Raw genomic sequence first — 23,740 nt, forward strand, 5'->3', positions numbered from 1 at the left:
CTTCTATTTTGCCAGTTTCACTATGATATGTCATGCAGAAGATCGATTCAAGTTACGCCTGAAGGTAGTTCTCTGTGTCTCTTGGATTTCAATGCCTTTTTCCTTCCCCAGATCAGGGAAGTTCTCAGCTATGAATTGCTCAAGTACACCCTCAGGCCCTTCTCTCTCTTCTTCTTCTTCTGGAATACCTATGATACGGATATGGTTCCGTTTGATTGCATCACTTAGTTTCTAATTCTCCCCTCATCCTCCTGGATTTTTTTCTTTTTCTCAGCTTCCTCTTCTTCCATAACTTTATCTTCTAATTCACCTATTCTCTCCTCTGCCTCTTCAATTCATGCTATGGCTGCCTCCATTTTTTTTAACGTTTATTTTATTTTTGAGAGACAGAGAGAGATAGAGATGAGCAGGGGAGGGGCAGAGAGAGAGGGATACATAGAATCTGAGGCAGGCTCCAGGCTCTGAGCTGTCAGCACAGAGCCTGATGTGGGGCTCAAACCCACGAACCACGAGATCATGACCTGAGCCACAGTTGGACACTTAACCAACTGAACCACCCAGGCGCCCCTGGCCACCTCCATTTTATTTTGCACCTCATTTTATAGCATTTTTTAGTTCCTCATGACTATTTCTTAGGCCCTTGATCTCTGTAGCTAGATTCTCGGCTGTCCTCTATGCTTTTTTCAAGCCCAGCAATTAATATTATGACTACTATTCTAAATTCTTGTTCCATTATATTGCTTAAATCGGTTTTGATCAATTCGTTAGCTGTCACTACTTCCTGGAGTTTTTTTTTTTTTTTTTTTTTTTTTGAGGAGAATTCATCTGTTTCGTCATTTTGGAAAGTCCCTGCAGTAGCTCCAAACTTCAGGGCACTTCCCCTGTGCTCTTCGGAGAAACTTGTGTTGGTGGGCGGGGCCACAGTCAGACCTGATATCTGCCCCCAGCTCACCGCTGGGGCCACAGTCAGACTGGTGTGTACCTTATCTTCCCCTTTTCCAGGGGCAAGATTCAGTGCGGAGTGGTATGGCACCTGTCTGGGCTGCTTGTACACTGCCAGGCTTGTGGTGCTGCTTCAATGGGATCTCTCCAAGGGCGTATCAGCTGGGGTGGATCAGCAAGGCGCACAGGGGCAGGAGGGGCAGGCTTAGCTTGCTTTGCCATTGGTGGTCCCCTGCAGGAGGGGCCCTGCAGCACTGGGAGGGAGGCAGGCCCATCAGAGAGATGGATCCACAGAAGCACAGCATTGGGCATTTGTGCATTGCAACCAAGTTCAGTGACGGGAACTGGTTCCCTTTGGAATTTCGGCTGGGGGACGGGAGAGGGAAATGGCACTTGCCAGTGCCTTTGTTCCCCCACTGAGCTGAACTCTGTCCTCCAGGGCTCAACAACTCTCCCTCCCTGAGTCCTCTCACCCTCCCCACTCTCCGAGAGCAGAACTGTTGACTTTTAATATTCCAGGTGTTAAGTCCCGCTGGCTGTCAGAACTCACACAATCCGGCCCCTGCACTTTTGCAAGCCAGATTTTGGGGGCTCTGCCTTGCTGGGCAACCTGCCCCTCCACCACCCCAGCTCCCTCCTGCCAATCAGTGTAGCATGCACCGCCTCTCCACTCTTCCTATCCTCTTCTCTGGGCCTCTAGTCTACGCTTGGCTCCAGAGAGTCTGTTCTTCTAGTCTTCTGGCGGTTTTCTGGGATATTTAGGCAGATGTGGGTGGAATCTAAGTGATCAGCCAGATGAGGTGAGCCCAGTGTCCTCCTACGCTGCCATCTTCCACCTGTCTCTCTCTGTGTAAATTTTTTCAAAGTCTATTTTACTCCCATCATTTCATTTTAGTCTACTTCAGTAGACTAAATTCTCAAACGATTTTTTCAAATTCTCAAACGATTTCCTCCCCCCCCCCCTTTTTTCTCTAATCTATCAAACCACTTTAAACACCCAAACCAAAACACACCTAGGATCTAGCATCATTTATTCAATTTGTGTCTGTGTGTGTGTTTAATTTTTTAATTTTAATTTAAAAAATTTTTTTAATTTTAATTTTTCTGCCTCATTAATTCCTTTTCTCCCTTCAAAATGATGAAATGAAGGAATTCACCCCAAAAGAAAGAGCACAAAGAAATGACAGCCAGGGATTTAACCAACGCAGATACAAGCAAAATGTCTGAACCAGAATTTAGAATCACGATAATAGGAATACTAGATGGAGTTGAAAATAGATTAGAGTCCCTTTCTGCAGAGATAAAAGAAGTAAAAACTAGTCAGGATGAAATAAAAAATGCTATAACTGAGCTGCAATCTCAGATGGATGCCACGGTGGCAAGGATGGATGAGGCAGAACAGAGAATCAGTGATATAGAGGACAAACTTATGGAGAATAATGAAACAGAAAAAAAGAGGGAGATAAAGGCAAAAGAGCACGATTTAAGAATTAGAGAAATCAGTGACTCATTAAAAAGTAACAACATCAGACTCATAGGGGTCCCAGAAGAGGAAGAGAGAGTAAAAGGGGTAGAAGGGTTATGCGAGCAAATCATAGCAGAAAACTTTCCTAACCTGGGGAAAGACACAGACATCAAAATCCAGGAAGCACAGAGGACCCCATTAGATTCAACAAAAACCGACCATAAACAAGGCATATCATAGTCAAATTCACACAATACTCAGGCAAAGAGAGAATCATGAAAGCAGCAAGGAAAAAAAAAGTCCTTAACCAACAAGGGAAGACAGATCAGGTTTGCAGCAGACCTATCCACAGAAACCTGGCAGGCCAGAAAGGAGTGGCAAGATATATTCAATGTGCTGAATCAGAAAAACATGCAGCCAAGAATTCTTTATCCAGCAAGGCTGTCATTCAAAATAGAAGGAGAGATAAAAAGTTTCCCAGACAAACAAAACTTAAAGGAGTTTGTGACCACTAACCTAGCCCTGCAAAAAATTTTAAGGGGGACTCTCTGAGGGCAGAAAAGATGAAAATAGAAAGAGAAAGCAAGCAAGCAAGCAAGCAAGCAAGCAACAAAGATTAGAAAGGAACAGAGACCGCTCCAGAAACTCCAACTATACAAGCATCATAATGGCAATAAATTCATATCTTTCAGTACTCACTCTAAACTTCAAAGGACTCAATGCTCCAATCAAAAGACATAGGGTAACAAAATGGATAATAAAACAAGATCCATCTATATGCTGTTTACAAGAGACCTACTTTAGACCTAAAGACACCTTCAGATTGAAAATAAGGGGGTGGACAACCACCTATCATATATATGGTCAGCAAAAGAAAGCTGGAGAAGCCATACTTATATTAGACAATCTAGACTTTAAAATAAAGACTATATCAAGAGATGCAGAAGGGCATTATATCATAATCAAGAGATCTATCCACCAAGAAGACCTAACAATTGTAAACATTTATGCGCCAAATGTGAAAGCACCCAAATCTATAAATCAATTAATCACAAACATAAAGAAACCAATCAATAGTAACACCATAATAGTAAGAGACTTCAACACCCCAATCACAGCAATGGGCAGATAATCTAATCAAAAAATCAACAAGGAAAATATGGCTTTGAATGACACACTGGACCGGGTGGACTTAACAGATATATTCAGAACATTTCATTCTAAGGCAGCATAATACACATTCTTCTCCAGTGCACATGGAATGTTCTCCAGAATAGACCATATACTGGGATACAAATCAGCCCTAAGTAAGTACAAAAAGATCGAGATCACACCATGCATATTTCCAGACAGAAATGCTATGATACTCAAAATCAACCACAAGAAAAAATTGGAAAGGTAACAAATACTTGGAGACTGAAGAATGTCCTACTAAAAAATGAATGGGCTGAGAGACGCTTCTGGGAAGATGGCGGCATAGAGGACGCTGAGCTCACCGCATCCTGGGGATCACTTAGATTCCACTCACACCTGCCTAAATGATCCAGAAAATCACCAGAAGACAAGCAGAACGGATTCTCCAGAGCCAAGCATAGACGAGAGGTCCACAGAGGAGGGCAGGAAGGGCAGAGAGGCGGTGTGTGCTACATGGACTGGCGGGGGGAGCTGGGGCAGAGGGGCAGCCCGCTGGCTAAGCAGATCCCCTGAGTCTGGCTTGCAAAAGCTGAGGGGCCAGACGGAGTGTGTTCAGACAGCAAGTGGGACTTAACATCTGGAAGGTTATAAGTTAACAGCTCTTCTCAGAGAGCGGGAGGGCTGGAGGACAATGGCAGGGAGAGTCGTTGAGCCCCGGACAACAGAGCACAGCTTGGTGGGGAACAAAGGCGCTGCCAGCGCCATCTCCCTCGCCCATCCCCCAGCCAAAATCCCAAAGGGAACCAGTTCCTGCCAGGGAACTTGCTTGCACCGGGCAAACACCCAACGCTGTGCTTCTGTGGATCCATCCCTCCAGTGGCCAGTCTGACTCCCTCCCGGTGCCGCAATGCCCCTCCCAAAGCAGATCACCAAAGGATAAGTGAGCTGAGCCTGCCCCTCCCGTCCCTGTGCACCTTGCAGATCCACCCCAGCTAATACACCAGATCGCCAGCACCACAAGCCTGGCAGTGTGCAAGTAGCCCAGATGGGCCACGCCACCCCACAGTGAATCCCGCCCCTAGGAGAAGGGAAGAGAAGGCACACACCAGTCTGACTGTGGCCCCAGCGGTGGGCTGGGGGCAGACAGGTCTGACTGCGGCCCCGCCCACCAACTCCAGTTATTCAAGACAGCACAGGGGAAGTGCCCCACAGTTCCACACCACTCCAGGGACTATCTAAAATGACAAAACGGAAGAATTCCCCTTGAAAAAACCTCCAGGAAATAACGACAGCTAACAAACTGATCAAAAACGATTTAAACAATATAACAGAAAGTGAATTTAGAGTAATAGTCATAAAATTAATCGCTGGGCTTGAAAACAGTATAAAGGACAGCAGAGAATCTATTGTTACAGAGATCAAGGACTCAGGAACAGCCAGGAGGAGCTAAAAAATGCTATTAATGAGATGCAAAATAAAATGGAGATGACCACAGCTCTGATTGAAGAGGCAGAGGAGAGAATAAGTGAACTAGAAGATAAAATTATGGAAAAAGAAGAAGCTGAGAAAAAGAGAGATAAAAAAAAAATCCAGTAGTATGAGGGGAAAATTAGAGAACTAAGTGATGCACTAAAAGAAATAATCTACACATAATTGGTATTCCAGAGGAGGAAGCGAGAGGGAAAGGTGCTGAGGTGTACTTGAAGAAATAAAAGCTGAGAACTTCCTGATCTGGGGAAGGAAAAAGGCATTGAAATCCAAGAGGCACAGAGAACTCCCTTCAGGTGTAACTTGAATCGATCTTCTGCATGACATATCATAGTGAAACTGGCAAAATGGAAGGATAAAGAGAAAATTCTGAAAGCAGCTAGGGATAAACAGGCTCTACTTTACAAAGGTAACCACATAGGAGTACTGGCAGACCTATCTACTGAGATTTGGCAGGCCAGAAAGGAATGGCAGGAAATCTTCAATGTGATGAACAGAAAAAATATGCAGCTGAGAATCCTTCAGCCAGCAAGTCTGTAATTCAGAATAGAAGGAGTGATAAAGGCCTTCCCAAACAAACAAAAACTGAAGGAATTCATCACCACTAAACCAGCCCTACAAGACATCCTAAGGGGGATCCTGTGAGACAAAGTACCAAAGACATCACTACTAGCACGAAACCTACAGACATCACAATGACTCTAAACCCATATCTTTCTATAATAACACTGAATGTAAATGGACTAAATGCTCCAACCAAAAGACATAGGGTATCAAAATGGATTAAAAAAACAAGACCCATCTATTTGTTGTCTACAAGAGACTCATTTTAGACCTGAGGACACCTTCAGATTGAGAGTGAGGGGATGGAGAACTATTTATCATGCCACTGGAAGTCAAAAGAAAGCTGGAGTAGCCATACTTATATCAGAAAATCTAGACTTTAATTAAAGGCTGTAACAAGAGATGAAGAAGGGCATTATATAATAATTACAGGTCTATCCATCAAGAAGAACTAACAATTATAAACGTCTATGCGCCGAATACGGGAGCCCCCAAATATATAAAACAATTACTCACAAACATAAGCAAACTTATTGACAAGAATGTGGTAATTGCAGGGGACTTTAATGCCCCAGTTACAGAAATGGATAGATCATCTAGACACATGGTCAATAAAGAAACAAGGGCCCTGAATGATACATTGGATCAGATGGACTTGACAGATATATTAGAACGCTGCATCCCAAAGCAACAGAATATACTTTGTTCTCGAGTGCACATGGAACATTCTCCAAGATAGAACACATACTGTGTCACAAAACAGCCCTTCATAAGTATACAAGAATTGAGATCATACTATGCATACTTTCAGACCACAATGCTATGAAGCTTGAAATCAACCACAGAAAAAAGTCTGGAAAACCTCCAAAAGCATGGAGGTTAAAGAACACCCTACTAACGAATGAGTGGGTCAACCAGGATATTAGAGAAGAAATTAAAAAATATATGGAAACAAACGAAAATGAAAATACAACAATCCAAATGCTTTGGGATGCAGCGAAGGCAGTCCTGAGAGGAAAATACATGGCAATCCAGGCCTATCTCAAGAAACAAGAAAAATCCCAAATACAAAATCTAACAGCACACCTATAGGAAATAGAAGCAGAGCAGCAAAGACACCCCAGACTCAGCAGAAGAAGAGAAATAATAAAGATCAGAGCAGAAATAAACAATATAGAGTTGAAAAAAAAAAACTGTAGAGCAGATCAATGAAACCAAGAGTTGGTTTTTTGAAAAAATAAACAAAATTGACAAACCTCTAGCCAGGCTTCTCAAAAAGAAAAGGGAGATGACCCAAATAGATAAAATCATGAATGAAAGTGGAATTATTACAACCAATCCCTCAGAGACACAAGCAATTATCAGGGAATACTATGAAAAATTTTATGCCAACAAACTGGACAACCTGGAAGAAATGGACAAATTCCTAAACACCCACACTCTTCCAAAACTCAATCAGAAGGAAATAGAAAGCTTGAACAGACCAACAACCAGCGAAGAAATTGAATCAGTTATCAAAAATCTCACAACAAATAAGAGTCCAGGACCAGATGGCTTTCCTGGGGAATTCTACCAGATATGTAAAGCAGAGATAATACCTATCCTTCTCAAGCTATTCCAAAAAATAGAAAGGGAAGGAAAACTTTCACTCATTCTATGAAGCCAGCATTACTTTGATTCCTAAACCAGTTAGAGAGCCAGTAAAAAAAGAGAACTACAGGCCAATATCCCTGATGAATATGGAGGCAAAAATTCTCAATAAGATACTAGCAAATCGAATTCAACAGCATATAAAAAGAATTATTCACCATGATCAAGTGGGATTCATTCCTGGGATGCAGGGGTGGTTCAACATTTGCAAATCAATCAACGTGATACATCACATTAATTTTAAAAAAAGATAAGAACCATATGATCCTGTCAATCGATGCAGAAAAGGCATTTGACAAAATTCAGCATCTTTTCTTAATTAAAACCCTCAAGAAAGTCGGGATAGAAGGAACATACTTAAAGATCATGAAAGCCATTTACGAAAAGCCCACAGCTAACATCATCCTCAATGGGGAAAAACTGAGAGCCTTTCCCCTGAGATCAGGAACACGACAGGGATGTCCACTGTCACCGCTGTTGTTGAACATAGTGTTGGAAGTGCTAGCATCAGCAATCAGACAACAAAAGGAAATCAAAGGCACCAAAATTGGCAAAGATGAAGTCAAGCTTTCACTTTCTGCAGATGACATGATATTATACATGGAAAATCCGATAGACTCCACCAAAAGTCTGCTAGAACTGATACATGAATTCAGCAAAGTTGCAGGATACAAAATCAATGTACAGAAATCAGTTGCATTCTTATACACTAATAATGAAGCCAGAGAAAGACAAATAAAGAAACTGATCCCATTCACAATTGCACCAAGAAGCATAAAATACCTAGGAATAAGTCTAACCAAAGATATAAATCATCTGTATGCTGAAAACTATAGAAAGCTTATAAAGGAAATTGAAGAAGATATAAAGAAATGGAAAAACATTCCCTGCTCATGGATTGGAAGAATAAATATTGTCAAAATGTCAATACTACCCAAAGCTATCTACACATTCAATGCAATCCCAATCAAAATTGCACTAGCATTCTTCTCGAAACTAGAACAAGCAATCCTAAAATTCATATGGAAGCACAAAAGGCCCCGAATAGCCAAAGGAATTTTGAAGAAGAAGACCAAAGCAGGAGGCATCACAATCCCAGACTTTAGCCTCTACTACAAAGCTGTCATCATCAAGACAGCATGGTATTGGCACAAAAACAGACACATAGACCAATGGAATAGAATAGAAACCCCAGAACTAGACCCACAAACGTATGGCCAACTCATCTTTGACAAAGCAGGAAAGAACATCCAATGGAAAAAAGACAGTCTCTTTACCAAATGGTGCTGGGAGAACTGGACAGCAACATGCAGAAGGTTGAAACTAGACCACTTTCTCACACCATTCACAAAAATAAACTCAAAATGGATAAAGGACTTGAATGTGAGACAGGAAACCATCAAAACCCTAGAGGAGAAAGCAGGAAAAGACCTCTCTGACCTCAGCCGTAGCAATTTCTTACTTGACACATCCCCAAAGGCAAGGGAATGAAAAGCAAAAATGAACTATTGGTACCTCATGGAGATAAAAAGCTTCTGCACAGCAAAGGAAGCAGTCAGCAAAACTAGAAGGCAACCAACGGAATGGGAAAAGATATTTGCAAATGACATATTGGACAAAGGGCTAGTATCCAAAATCTATAAAGAGCTCACCAAACTCCACACCCGAAAAACAAATAACCCAGTGAAGAAATGGGCAGAAAACATGAATAGACCCTTCTCTAAAGAAGACATCCGGATGGCCAACAGGCACATGAAAAGATGCTCAACGTCGCTCCTCATCAGGGAAATACAAATCAAAACCACACTCAGATATCACCTCACGCCAGTCAGAGTGGCCAAAATGAACAAATCAGGAGACTATAGATGCTGGCAAAGATGTGGGGAAACGGGAACCCTCTTGCACTGTTGGTGGGAATGCAAACTGGTGCAGCCACTCTGGAAAACAGTGTGGAGGTTCCTCAAAAAATTAAAAATAGACCTACCCTATGACCCAGCAGTAGCACTGCTAGGAATTTACCCAAGGGATACAGGAGTACTGATGCATAGGGGCCCTTGTACCCCAATGTTTATAGCAGCACTCTCAACAATAGCCAAATTGTGGAAAGAGCCTAAATGTCCATCAACTGATGAATGGATAACGAAATTTTGGTTTATATACACAATGGAGTACTACGTGGCAATGAGAAAGAATGAAATATGGCCCTTTGTAGCAACGTGGATGGAACTGGAGAGTCTGATGCTAAGTGAAATAAGCCATATGTTTTCGTTCTTATGTGTATCCTGAGAAACTTAACAGAAACCCATGGGGGATGGGAAGAAAAAAAGAAAAAAAGAGACAGGTTAGAGTGGGAGAGAGCCAAAGCATAAGAGACTCTTAAAAACTGAAAACAAACTGAGGGTTGATGGGGGGGGGGGTGGGAGGGAGGGGAGGGGAGGTGATGGGCATTGAAGAGGGCAACTTTTGGGATGAGCACTGGGTGTTGTATGGAAACTAATTTGACAATACATTTCATATAATAAAAAAAATTAAGAAAAAAGAATGAATGGGCTAACCAAGAAGTTAAAGAGGAAATTAAAAAGTACGTAGAAGCCAATGAAAATGATAACACCACAGCACAAAACCTCTGGGATTCAACAAAGGCGGTCATAAAAGGAAACTATATAGCAATCCAGGCCTTCCTAAAGAAGGAAGAAAGATCTAGATACACAACCTAACCTTACGCCTTAAGGAGCTGGAAAAAGAACAGCAAATAAAACCCAAAACCAGCAGAAGACAGGAAATAATAAAGATTAGAAAAATTAATTAGAGAAATTAATGCTATCAAAATCAAAACAAAAAACGAAAACAGTAGAACAGATCAATGAAACCAGAAGCTGGTTCTTTGAAAGAATTAACAACATTGATAAACCACTAGCCAGTTTGATCAAAAAGACAAGGAAAGGACCCAAATAAATAAAACCAAGAATGAAAGAGGAGAGATCACAACCAACACAGCAGAAATAAAAACAATAATAAGAGAATATTATGAGCAGTTTTATGCCAATAAAATGGGCAATCTGGAAGAAATGGACAAATTCCTAGAAACATATACACTACCAAAACTGAAATAGGAATTAACAGAAAATTTGAAGAGACCCACAACCAGTAAGGAAATTGAATTAGTTATCAAAAATCTCCCAAAAACAAGAGTCCAGGGCCAGATGGCTTTCCAGGGAAATTCTACCAAACATTTAAGGAAGAGTTACTTATTCTCTTGAAGCTGTTCCAAAAAATAGAAACGGAAGGAAAACTTTCAAACTCTTTCTATGAAGCCAGAATTACCTTGATTCCAAAACCAGACAGAGACCCCACTAAAAAGGAGAACTATAGACCAATTTCCCTGATGAACATGGATGCAAAAATCCTCAACAAGATATTAGCCAACCGGATCCAACAATATATTAAAAAAATTATTCACCATGATCAAGTGGGATTTATACCTGGGATGCAAGGCTGGTTCAATATCCACAAAACAATTAACGTGATTCATCACATCAATAAAAAAAGGACAAGAACCACATGATCCTCTGAGTAGATGCAGAGAAAGCATTTAACAAAATACAGCATCCTCTCTTGATAAAAACCTTCAAGAAAGTAGAGATAGAAGGAGTATACCTCGAGATCATAAAAGCCATATATGAATGACCCAACGCTAATATCATCCTCAATGGGGAAAAACTGAGAGCTTCCCCCCAAGGTCAGGAGCAAGACAGGGATGTCCACCTTTGCCACTGTTATTCAACATAGTATTGGAAGTCTTAGCCTCTACAATCAGACAACACAAAGAAATAAAAGGCATCCAAATCGGCCAGGTGGTCAAATTTTCACTCTTCGCAGATGACATGATACTCTGTATGGAAAACCCAAAAGACTCCACCAAAAAACTGCTAGAATTGATTCATGAATTCAGCAAAATTGCAGGATATAACATCAACGCACAGAAATCGGTTGCATTCCTATACACCAACAATGAAGCAACAGAAAGAGAAATCAAGGAATTGATCCCATTTACAGTTGCACCAAAAACCATAAAACACCTAGGAATAAATCTAACCAAAGAGGTGAAGAATCTACACACTGAAAAGTATAGAAAGCTTATGAAAGAAATTGAAGAAGACACAAAAAAATGGAAAAATATTCCATGCTCCTGGATAAGAAGAACAAATATTGTTAAAATGACACTACCCAAAGCAATCTACATATTCAATGCAATCACTATCAAAATAACACCAGCATTCTTCACAGAGCTAGAACAAATAATCCTAAAATGTGTATGGAACCAGAAAAGACCCAGAATAGCCAAAGCAATCTTGAAAAAGAAAACCAAAGCAGGAGGCATCACAATCCCAGACTTCAAGCTATACTACAAAGCTGTAATCATTAAGACAGTATGGTACTGGCACAAGAACAGACACTCAGATCAATGGAATAGAGAACCCAGAAATGGACCCACAAACGTATGGCCAACTAATCTTTGACAAAGCAGGAAAGAATATCCTATGGAATAAAGTCTCTTCAACAAGTGGTGCTGGGAAAACTGGACAGCGACATGCAGAAGAAAGAACCTGGACCACTTTCTTACACCATACACAAAAATAAACTGAAAATGGATGAAAGACCTAAATGTAAGACAGGAAGCCATAAAAATCCTCAAGGAGAAAGCAGGCAAAAACCTCTTTGATCTTGGCTGCAGCAACTTCTTACTCAACACGTCTCTGGAGGCAAGGGAAACAAAAGCAAAAATGAACTACTGGGACCTCATCAAAATAAAAAGCTTCTGCACAGTGAAGGAAACAATCAGCAAAACTAAAAGGCAACTGACAGAATGGGAGAGCAGCACTATCAACAATAGCCAAAGTATGGAAGGAGCCCAAATGTCCACTGATGGATGAATGGATAAAGAAGATGTGGTATATATACACAATGGAGTATTACTCAGCAATCAAAAAGAACGAAATCCTGCCATTTGCAACTACGTGGATGGAACTGGAGGGTATCATGCTAAGTGAAATCAGTCAGCCAGAGAAAGACAAATATCATATGACTTCACTCATATGAGGACTTTAAGAGAGAAAACAGATGAACATAAGGGCAGGGAAACAAAAATAACATAAAAACAGGGAGGGGGACAAAACAGAAGAGACTCAAATATGGAGTACATACTGAGGGTTACTGGAGGGGTTGTGGGAGGGGGAATGGGCTAAATGGTAAGGGGCATTAAGGAATCTACTCCTGAAATCATTGTTTCACTATATGCTAACTACTTTGGATGTAAATTTTAAAAAATAAAAATTAAATTAAAAAAAATCTCAACAAGATACTAGCAAATAGAATTCAACAGTACATTCAAAGAATTATTCACCATGATCAAATGGGATTTATTCCTGGGCTGCAGGGGTGGTTCAATATTTGCAAATCAATCAACATGATACACTACATCAATAAAAGAAAGATAAGAACCATATGAGCCTGTCAACAGATGAAAAAAAAGCATTTGGCAAAATACAGCATTCTTGATAAAAACCCTCAACAAAGTAGAGACAGATGGCACATACTGCAACATCATAAAGACCGTGTACAGGGGCGCCTGGGTGGCTCAGTCGTTGAGCATCCGACTTCGGCTCAGGTCGTGATCTCACAGTCTGTGAGTTTGAGCCCCGCGTCGGGCTCTGTGCCGACAGCTCGAGCCCGGAGCCTGTTTCGGATGCTGTGTCTCCCTCTCTCTCTGACCCTCCCCCGTTCATGCTCTGTCTCTCTTGATCTCAAAAAAATAAACAAAGGTTAAAAAAATTAAAAAAAAAAAGACCGTGTACAAAAGACCCACAGCTAATATCATCCTCAATGGGGAGAAGCTGAGAGCCTTTCACCTATGTTCAGGAACAAGACAAGGATGCCCACTCTCACCATTACTATTTAACATAGCACTGAAAGTCTTAGCCACAGCAAATCAGACCAAATAAATAAATAAATATCATCCAAATCAGCAATGAAGAAGTCAAACTTTCACTACCACGGATGACATAATACTCTATGTAGAAAACACAAAAGACTCCACCAAAATGTTGCTATAACTAATACATGAATTCACCAAAGTCGCAGGATATAAAATCAAAGTGCAGAAATCTGTTGCATTTCTATGCACTAATAACGAGGCATCAGAAAAAGAAATCAAGTAATTGATCCTATTTACAATTGCACCAAAAATAATAAAATACCTAGGAATAAATCTAAGAGGTAAAAGCTCTGTACTCTAAAAACTATAAAAGATTTATGAGAGATATTGAAGAGGATGTAATAAATGGAAAAGCATTTCATGCTCATGGGTTGGAAGAACAAACATTGTTAAAATGTGTATACTACTCAAAGCAAACGACACATTTAATGCAGTTTGTAAAATTTTGACAATTATTTTGTAATTAGAAAAATACTCCTACAAATAAAAAGATGTGCAAATAAATAACTGTACAACCATATATTTGTTCTCTATACAAAGAAATATCAGAATATCTTCCCATATAAGGGTGTGTTCCCTTTTCCAGGGTTCCCTCTACCTTTCAGGATGGAACTCCTCAGGCTCTGGCCAGAGATCCAGGTCCCGGTGAAGAGTAAAAGTTGGCACCATCACCACTGTCCCTTTGGGAATGAACACACCACTGATTTCCACATCTCTCTTACAGACCCTCTCAAGTCTACCAGCGATTGGGTATAATCTGAGGGTTTCATTCAACACCATGTCAAGATACTCCATCTGTACAAGAGCATCATAAGTGGGAGGTGCCTAGAAGGAAAGAAACAGATTTTGATGAATTGAGATTTGCAATCAATGTTCAGCTTAGTCTATGCACTATTACTGAATTGTTAGGAACCCCTGAGCAGCATGTATTTTAGTAAATGGCATATGAGCATCTTAATGTCTACCATATCCCATGACCTGCTCAATCGCCTCCTGCCATGTGTGTGCAATAGTAATGACTAGGGCTGACTGCTGGGTCAATCCCCTAAGTAGGGCTTAAAATCCTTCCAACTGAAGCACACAATTTCAGTTCTAGGGAAAGTTGTTAAGGGGATCAGAACCTTACTCTCAGCCCCACCTCCTGTTGTGGGAAGGGTCTGCTAGTTGTCCCTTCGGGGTTTCACTGTTTGTCAAATAAGCCACTCCAGCCCCAGAGGCCATGTGTCTTCATAAGCAGGAATTCCAGTTTGGGAAGAGATCTGAGACAGCATGGGCAATATGTGCCTATTGCTTGGTATTATATTTAAGAGCCAACATTGGAGAAGTTAAGAGTTCAACCAGGATCCAGGCACCCTGGCTCATAGCCTGGCTTCTTCACACTAGCTATGTGATAGTGTAAGAAAGTTATGTTGTCTCTCTGTAGCTCAGCTTCCTGCCTTGTTACATAGAGATGTTTAGAGTTGACCGTCCAGAGGGTGGATGGTAGAGACACTCACTACTTATCCAATATCCATGTAGACCCCCATATTTCCCAGCCTATGTGAATTCAGGGGAAACCACTTTGCAAATGGGCTGTGAACTAAGGAGATGTATGTGAGTTTGGGGCGAAACATCTGAAAAGCAAGTGAGCAACACTCTAGCTCCTTGTTTCCCAGCCAACATGAAGCCCCCAAGGTCCAGATAATACAGGTATAAGTGGAGCCTCTTTGCTCTGTATCCCAAGTAACTATATGGAGCAGAGACCCATCCTCCACTAATACCCATGCTGGACATGCAAATATGAGTTACAAGTAAACCTTTGTTATGAAAACCCATTAGATTTGAGAGTTAATATGTTACCGAGGCATAAGCGAGCATATCCTGACCCCCTTGGCCAGTATGAACCACTCACCTTGTTAGGGAAAGTTGCATCAATCTCCTCCTGCAGTTTCTGCTGGACATCAGGGTGAGTGGCCAATTCATACACAAGGAAGGAAAGAGAAGTGCTGGTGGGCTCATAGCCAGCAAAAATAAAGATAACAGATTGGGCCACAAGCTCCAGATCAGACAGAGCTAAAAGAAGAGAGACATTTTAGTTAAAGCAGGTAAGTAAAACATCATAGTTTAGATAATGAGAAATCTATTTGAAACTCCTAAATCCCTCAGGAGAAAAATATAAAAGCAATTTGGAATCAAACTCAGAGTGGTTTCACTCTGATTTAAATCTTCCAGAGTGAGAAAGAGGCCAAAGTTGTCTTGATCTGGTTATTCCCAAAGTCTATACTATTCTTAGACATCTGTTTCTGGTTATGCCACCCTCCCCACCACCACAGATGGGTTATTTCAGGAGATGGCATTTCTGTCTAACATACACTGTGTTATCAGTCTGTCCGTTAGAAAATCCTAAGAGTATGCTAGGCCTAAGTAATATGGGATGGTGCTCTCCCCCAGGAAAATGTAAATTCTTTCAGCTAAAATACAGCTTGAATTTTTTGAGAGTTTAATTAATGCTAAGGCTTAATTGTCAGGAAAATTAAATGATCTTTCATCTAAACATACTTGCAGGAAAGAAGAAAATAATGTTGGGCTACAGATAAACTCTTGGTCCTCAATGTGTGGTTCATGGATCAGCAGCATCTGGGAGCTTATTAAAAATGCAGAATCTCAAACTTCACCCTAGAGCTATCGAATCAAAATCTGAGCTTCATGAGATGTGGTGATTTGTGTGCACAATCTAGTTTGAGAAGGATGGATTATACCCTTGAGAAGTCTCAGCTAATAGAAGACCTGGGGCACAACTCTTCCAACGGATGATCTCAGATATGTACAGAAACTATAACACAGACAAAAAGCTAGAAGAGATGTGTCTGATGCTAGTCTAATCAACCACATTAAAACAGCAGAGAAACAATGATCAATAGAAGGACATTGGCCAGCATGATATATAGACAAACAGAATACAGTAAGTGTTTCCATACAAATTTTAGGATTGTTTGTTCTAGCTTTGAGAAGAATGTTGGTGCAGCCACTCTGGAAAACAGTGTGGAGGTTCCTCAAAAAATTAAAAATAGAACTATCCTATGACCCAGCAATAGCACTGCTAGGAATTTACCCAAGGGATACAGGAGTGCTGATGAATAGGGCACTTGTACCCCAATGTTTATAGCAGCACTTTCAACAATAGCCAAATTATGGAAAGAACCTAAATGTCCATCAACTGATGAATGGATAAAAATGATGTGGTTTATACGTACAATGGAATATACTTGGAAATGAGAAAGAACGAAATATGGCCATTTGCAGCAACATGAATGGAACTGGAGGGTGTTATGCTAAGTGAAATAAGTCAGTCAGAGAAGGACAGATACCATATGTTTTCACTCATATGTGGAACTTGAGAAACTTAAGACCATGGGGGAAGGGAAGGGAGGGAAAAAGTTACAAACAGACAGGGAGGGAGGCAAACCATAAAAGACTCTTAAATTCAGAGAACAAACTGATAACTGATGGGGTTGGGGGAGAGGTGAAAGTGGGTGATGGGCATTAAAGGGGGCACTTAGTGGGATGATCACTGGGTGTTGTATGGAAACCAACCTGACAATAAATTATATTTTAAAAAAAGAATATAGTGAGTGGAATTAGCAATACTTATTCAATCATGGCCTGAATGTGACCTTCCTTAGAGAATGGTCCCACTCTGAATCATAACCCAAGTTTTTATTTTCTCCTGGAAGGAACTCAGTATAGTCAAGCTTTAATCTCTTTGATTAGAACTGAATTAGGACCGTTAGATACTTAGAGCACTGAAATTAGCATGGTACCTGCCACAAACACATAATTCACAACTAAGAACAATACAAAATGAGTGTAAAAAAGGTCTACAGAGTCCAGTCATACCTTCTGTGATGCTGCTGTGGATAAATTCAACTATCATATTCTTTCCTTTGATTATTATGAACCCCATGATAATCTTTAGAGCTGTGGTAGACACTTACCCGATGTGGCTACTCATACTTAAATTTTAATTAACTAGATTAAATACAATATAAGATTTAGTTCTTTAGTGACACTAGCCACATGTCAAATGCTCAATAACCACCTTTGCATAGTGGTTCTATACTGAACCAGGAGTATATAGAATATTTCCATCATCACAGAAAGTAGTAGAACTAGATAGATAGAATAGAATAGCATAAGACAGGATAGGATAGGATAGGATAGGATAGGATAGGATAGGATAGAATAGAATAGGACAGGACAGGACAGGACAGGACAGGATAGGATAGGATAGGATAGGATAGGATAGGATAGGATAGGATAGGATATGGACACAGTATAGATATATGTTAGTAGTGTGATCCTTCCTTTTTCTCTAGAATCAACTGTTAAATACTCAAGAATTCTGTGAGATGGTTGTCAAACTATAGATATCCTGAAATTAACCATGATGGGACTATTTCAGTCATAGATACAACTATAAATCAAGGCTCCCTTTTTCTTTTAGACACAGCATAATCATTGGCTGTGGATATAGAAATATTTATGTTTATCACTCCTGTATGAATATATTTGATGTTTTTATTTGGTCTACTGAGAGAAAATAGAAGCAAAGAAACCCTAGTAACAATGAACACTCCTAGAGCCCAGATTTTGATTTCTAAATACCATTCTCGCTAAAAGGAAACAGAGATTCTTGGAGAAATGGCTGATTCCAAGGCTCATCAGAGGAAACAGAAGAGAAGCCTGGAATGTCTCACACCAGAATGCTAGGAAATGCTCAAAAAATAATATGGGAAAGGGATAAAGAATACTCTATGTACTGTAATGGTGGATACATATATGTGTGTGTGTATATAATATATATTATATTATATATACACATATATATAATTATATATATTATATATATATACACACACACACATATATGTGTGTCAAAACCCACAGAATGGACAACACCAAGAGTGAACTGCAATGTAAATTATGAATTTTTGAATGGTAATAATGTGTCAATGTAGGTAAAATTATTGTAACAAATGTACCACATGGTGAGGGATTTTGATAATGGGGAGTGCTGTCTGTAAGTAGGGCAGAGGGAATATGAGAAATCCGTGTCTTTCACTCAATTTTAGTGAACCTAAAACTGTGATAAAAGTGTATTAAAAATATTAAAAAATAAGAAAGAAAAAAGAAAAGGGCAAGGAGCCCACTTGAAAGTGCTTCCAGAGGGCAAATCTGAGAGAATTGAAGATATAACTAAAGAATGATATCAGGGACTAAGATAGTAATAAAAGAGATCATACTGACATATACAAATAAATTAATTAATGAGAGAGAATGGAAATCTCACCCTAACAATGGATTTTCCTCAAAATGTGGAAGAAATGGTAGAATTAGAAATTCATCATTTTGCAACCACCATAGTAATAATGGTCTTAGTCAAATACCATTCATGGATGATAAAAGTAGTAGGTGAATGTCTAAAGAGAAATGCAGTACTTATACAACTGCAAAGGCATCCTGCACCAGTCGCTTATTAATTACAAAGGGAAAAATAAAACTTTACAGTAGTTTGGGGCACCTGGGTGGCTCAGTCGGTTGAGTGTCCCACTTCAGCTCAGGTCATGAACTCACGGTTTGTGGGTTCGAGGCCCATGTCAGGCTCTACACTGTCAGACTGTCAGCATGGATCCTGCTTGAGATCTTCTGTCCCCCTTTCTCTGTCTCTCCCCTACTTGTAGTCTCCAAAAATAAATAAATATTAAAAAAAAAAAACTTTACCATAGATTAAGCCAGTGAACACAACTTTAACCAGGTGTCCCAAGTGAAGGTCACCAAAAATGGGGCCATGTGATTCCTGATGTGATGAAGCCTTGATGTGAATTTCCAGACAGAGGTTCTGATTCAGTGGGTCTGGAGTAGGCCAGACGATTCACATTGGAAACAAGCTCCCCTGTGGCAGACTACTGACTACTTTGTCTATCATTGCTCTTCAATGATCTGAGGGCTTCTGGAAAGTGTTCCTGGATACCATTTGTATCTGAGCATGTGTCATTCTCCAATTTGAAGAAATTCCATCCATTGGAAACCTTCCTCCACATCTCAGAACCACCCCATGTCTCTGATCCACCCCATTGCTGGCCCCCTGAAGCTCTCCTTGCTTACCTTTATGGGTGTCCGTTTCTTTGGAATTCTGGGAGTTAATCATCAGCTGAAGCAAATCCACTCGGTGCTGAAAGGAGAAAGACAAATTGCAATGACAAAAAGTCACTTGTGAAGTCAGAATTAAGTCAGGGGTGCAGGACTTAACTTACTTCCTAAGAATATGGCCCCTTTATGCACAAAGGTCTCACTAGTTTTCTCAGAGTCATCACTAAACAAAAACATCCAGCTCCAAACTTGGAGAACAGGATGCTTCCCTGAAAGGAATCCAGCTATTGTGTCCCACTGCTTTTTGGTTCTTGCCTTCAGCTTTTCTGGCTTTTGACCACAGCTTCCAGGACAAAGAATTGCCTGCTCCCTCTCCTGTCATGCCTGCTTGCTCAGGAGAAAGTCCCTGATGCCAGTCCTTTTTAACTCTGGCCTTAATTCTTTTTTTTTTACATTCATTTATTTTTGATAGAGTGAGACAGAGCACAAGTGGGGGAGGGGCAGAAAGAGAAGGAGACACAGAATCCGAGGCAGGCTCCAGGCTCTGAGCTGTCAGCACAGAGCCCAATGTGGGGTTCAAACTCACAAACTGCGAGATTATGACCTGAGCCGAAATCGGACACTTAACCGATTGAACCACCCAGGCACCAATGGCCTTGATTCTTAATGAGTGGTCACATAGATCAATCCCCTGACCTCTGCAAACTCCATGGAGAGCTTCTGTGTCAGCATCTCCCAGTGCGCCACCCTCCCAGAACTCTGCACAATCTTCACTGACATCTTGGAGTACCCAGCACACATTCTTTTCTGGCCACCAAGCCTCATGAAGGCAAAACTGGCTTAGCCGGCCTGCAGCCTGAGTGTCCAGTGAAGACTCCTGCCCACTCCAGAAAATGACAGCCTCAAGTTTAACACAGACTATACTTCACCCTGTACTTGATAGGATCCTCCATTGGAGAAGGTGTAAAATAAGAGGCTTGGAATTGAAAGGATTATTTGTCCATATAAGATCTTAGAAATTATACTACCAGGAAAATGATTTTACATAATACTTTTTACCCTTTCACAATTTAATGAAGGAAAGTGGTAGTTTTTCTCTCACCAAATTTTGTGCAGTGACATACCAGTTGCCATGCTTATTATTAAATTTTAAATATTCCCTGACTCATTTTCTTATCTCCTTCCCTAACCTCCACCTTCTTCATTCTCCCTGAAATGTTAGAACTCTCCTGCTCTAAACTCTACAGTTCTCTGTCTACCATAAGAGATGAATCATGGGGTTCTGAAGCCAAGACTACACTGTATGTTAACGAACTTGAATTTAAATTAAAAAAAAAAGAAGTGTACACATGAGATGTACACAACCCAATAAAAGATCAAAAGCGAACACCCACATGTAACCACCACTGGATTTACCTTTTGTTTATCTTTGAGGCGACTTTCCTTCATCCTTTTTACAGATTTTGTGAAAAAATTAATGACACTTTTTGGAAACAGCCAGATATTTAATAGTTCAAAAATTGGGGTAAGGAATGGGAAGAGTACTGTAAGGAAAAAGAACAATGGAAAGCACAGTGAAAATGCAAATTTTACCTGGGACAATTATAATTTGCTCTTCCAATCAGAGGAGTAATGACACCAGGAGTCATTAACTTTATGACCTTTACTGGAAATTTTAAAACAATGGCTGAGCCACGGCAAGTCACACATAGGGGTCACCACTACAGCAGTGAGATCAGTGTCCGCTTCCACATCTTTGCAGTGACCAAAGCAACAGAATTGCATTCCCGGATATCTTAGCTTTTATTTTTGGACTAGAATCTCTTTGGATAAATCAGATCATAATATGCTACTCTAATTAATCATGCTATTTAAGGGGCACCTGGGTGACTCAGTTGGTTAAGAGACCCACTCTTGATTTCTGCTCAGCTCATAATCTCGAGGTTTGTGAGATAGAGCCCTACATCAGCCTCTGTGCTGACAGCATATAGCCTGCTTGTGATTCTTTCTCTCCTCTCTTTTTGCCCCTCCCCCTGCTCACACTCTCCCTCTCTCTTTCTCAAAATAAACATTTTTTAAAAGGCAAAAAATCATTCTTTGTAAGAAATTGTCGTCAGGATGCAAATAATACATAGGATGCCCTTCAAACACAAAGGAATATAGTTAGAAATCAAGAGCACAAAGAATACTGGGAAACTCACAAATATGTGGAAATTAAACATTCCACTCCTATATAAACAATGGTTCAAAGAAGCAATCAAAGGGTAATTAGGAATCACGTGGAAACTCATACAAATGAACACATGACATACCAAAACTCACGGGATGTAGCAAAAGCAGTGACCAGGAAGAATTTTATTTTATTATTATTATTATTTTTTTAGTATCTCTCTTTTTTTTTCAATATATGAAATTTATTGTCAAATTGGTTTCCATACAACGCTCAGTGCTCATCCTGAAAGGTGCCCTCCTCAATACCCATCACCCACCCTCCCCTTCCTCGCACTCCCCATCAACCCTCAGTTTGTTTTCAGTTTTGAAGAGTCTCTTATGCTTTGGCTCTCTTCCGCTCTAACCTCTTTTTTTTTTTCCTTACCCTCCCCCATGGGTTTCTGTTAAGTTTCTCAGGATCCACATAAGAGTGAAAACATATGGTATCTGTCTTTCTCTGTATGGCTTATTTCACTTAGCATCATACTCTCCAGTTTCATCCATGTTGCTACAAAGGGCCATATTTCATTCTTTCTCATTGCTACGTAGTACTCCATTGTGTATATAAACCACAATTTCTTTATCCATTCATCAGTTGATGGACATTTAGGCTCTTTCCACAATTTGGCTATTGTTGAGAGTGCTGCTATAAACATTGGGGCACAAGTGCCCCTATGCATCAGTACTCTTGTATCCCTTGGGTAAATTCCTAGCAGTGCTACTGCTGGGTCATAGGGTAGATCTATTTTTAATTTTTTGAGGAACCTCCACACTGTTTTCCAAAGTGGCTGCACCAGTTTGCATTCCCACCAACAGTGCAAGAGGGTTCCCGTTTCCCCACATCCTCGCCAGCATCTATAGTCTCCTGATTTGTTCATTTTGGCCACTCTGACTGGCGTGAGGTGATATCTGAGTGTGGTTTTGATTTGTATTTCCCTGATAAGGAGCGATGTTGAGCATCTTTTCATGTGTCTGTTGGCCATCCGGATGTCTTCTTTAGAGAAGGGTCTATTCATGTTTTCTGCCCATTTCTTCACTGGGTTATTTGTTTTTTGGGTGTGGAGTTTGGTGAGCTCTTTATAGATTTTGGATACTAGCCCTTTGTCCAATATGTCATTTGCAAATATCTTTTCCCATCCCGTTGGTTGCCTTTTAGTTTTGTTGGTTGTTTCCTTTGCTGTGTAGAAGCTTTTTATCTTCATAAGGTCCCAGTAGTTCATTTTTGCTTTTAATTCCCTTGCCTTTGGGGATGTGTCAAGTAAGAAATTGCTGCAGCTGAGGTCAGAGAGGTCTTTTCCTGCTTTCTCCTCTAGGGTTTTGATGGTTTCCTGTCTCACATTCAGGTCTTTTATCCATTTTGAGTTTATTTTTGTGAATCATGTGAGAAAGTGGTCTAGTTTCAATCTTCTGCATGTTGCTGTCCAGTTCTCCCAGCATCATTTGTTAAAGAGACTGTCTTTTTTCCATTGGATATTCTTTCCTGCTTTGTCAAAGATTAGTTGGCCATACGTTTGTGGGTCTAGTTCTGGGGTTTCTATTCTATTCCATTGGTCTATGTGTCTGTTTTTGTGCCAGACAAGGAAGAATTTTATTGTTTTAAATGTCTACATTTAAAAGGAACAAAGATCTCAAATCAAGGACCCAGCTTTCTGTCAAACACGTGCTGAAAAAACAAGAGGAAACTAAACCCAAAGCAAGCCGAAGGAAGTAAATAATAGAGACAAGAGCAGAAACTTACGAACTAGGGAATAAAAACAACAAAAAAATCAATGAAACAAAGCTGATTCATTCTAAGAATGCTTGGTCATTCATTTAGCTAGACTGACAAAACAAAAAGGAGAGAAGATTCAAATTACTATCATCAGAAATGAAAGGAGAGATTACTACTGACATTACAGAAATAAAAAAAGACTAAAAAGGAATCCCATGGACAACTGTATGCCAATAAACTAGAAAACTTAGATGAAATGAAAAAATTCCTAGAAAAACACAAACTAGAAATTGACACTGGGGCGCCTGGGTGGTTCAGTCGTTTAAGCATCTGACTTTGGCTCAGGTCATGATCTCACAGTCCGTGAGCTCCATGTCAGATTCTGTACTGACAGCTCAGAGTCTGGAGCCTGCTTCAGATTCTGTGTCTTCCTCTCTCTCTGCCCCTCCCC

The 23,740-nt window shown here is 40.3% G+C and overlaps 1 protein-coding gene across 1 annotated transcript in view; it reads right to left on the reverse strand.

Annotated features, from left to right (window-relative positions):
• Positions 1-23,740, reverse strand: part of LOC106981197 (cytochrome P450 3A12) — a 67,096-nt gene that overhangs the window by 19,420 nt on the left and 23,936 nt on the right. Inside the window, exons 8-11 of the mRNA XM_015079337.3 lie at positions 20,784-20,911; positions 19,383-19,449; positions 15,130-15,290; positions 13,837-14,063 (exon numbers count right to left, since the gene is read on the reverse strand). Coding sequence (XP_014934823.2) covers positions 13,837-14,063; positions 15,130-15,290; positions 19,383-19,449; positions 20,784-20,911 — 583 coding nt within the window. The remainder of the gene's footprint in view (positions 1-13,836; positions 14,064-15,129; positions 15,291-19,382; positions 19,450-20,783; positions 20,912-23,740) is intronic.

Source organism: Acinonyx jubatus, chromosome E3 (assembly GCF_027475565.1).
Source record: "Acinonyx jubatus isolate Ajub_Pintada_27869175 chromosome E3, VMU_Ajub_asm_v1.0, whole genome shotgun sequence".
NCBI classification, from domain to species: domain Eukaryota; kingdom Metazoa; phylum Chordata; class Mammalia; order Carnivora; family Felidae; genus Acinonyx; species Acinonyx jubatus.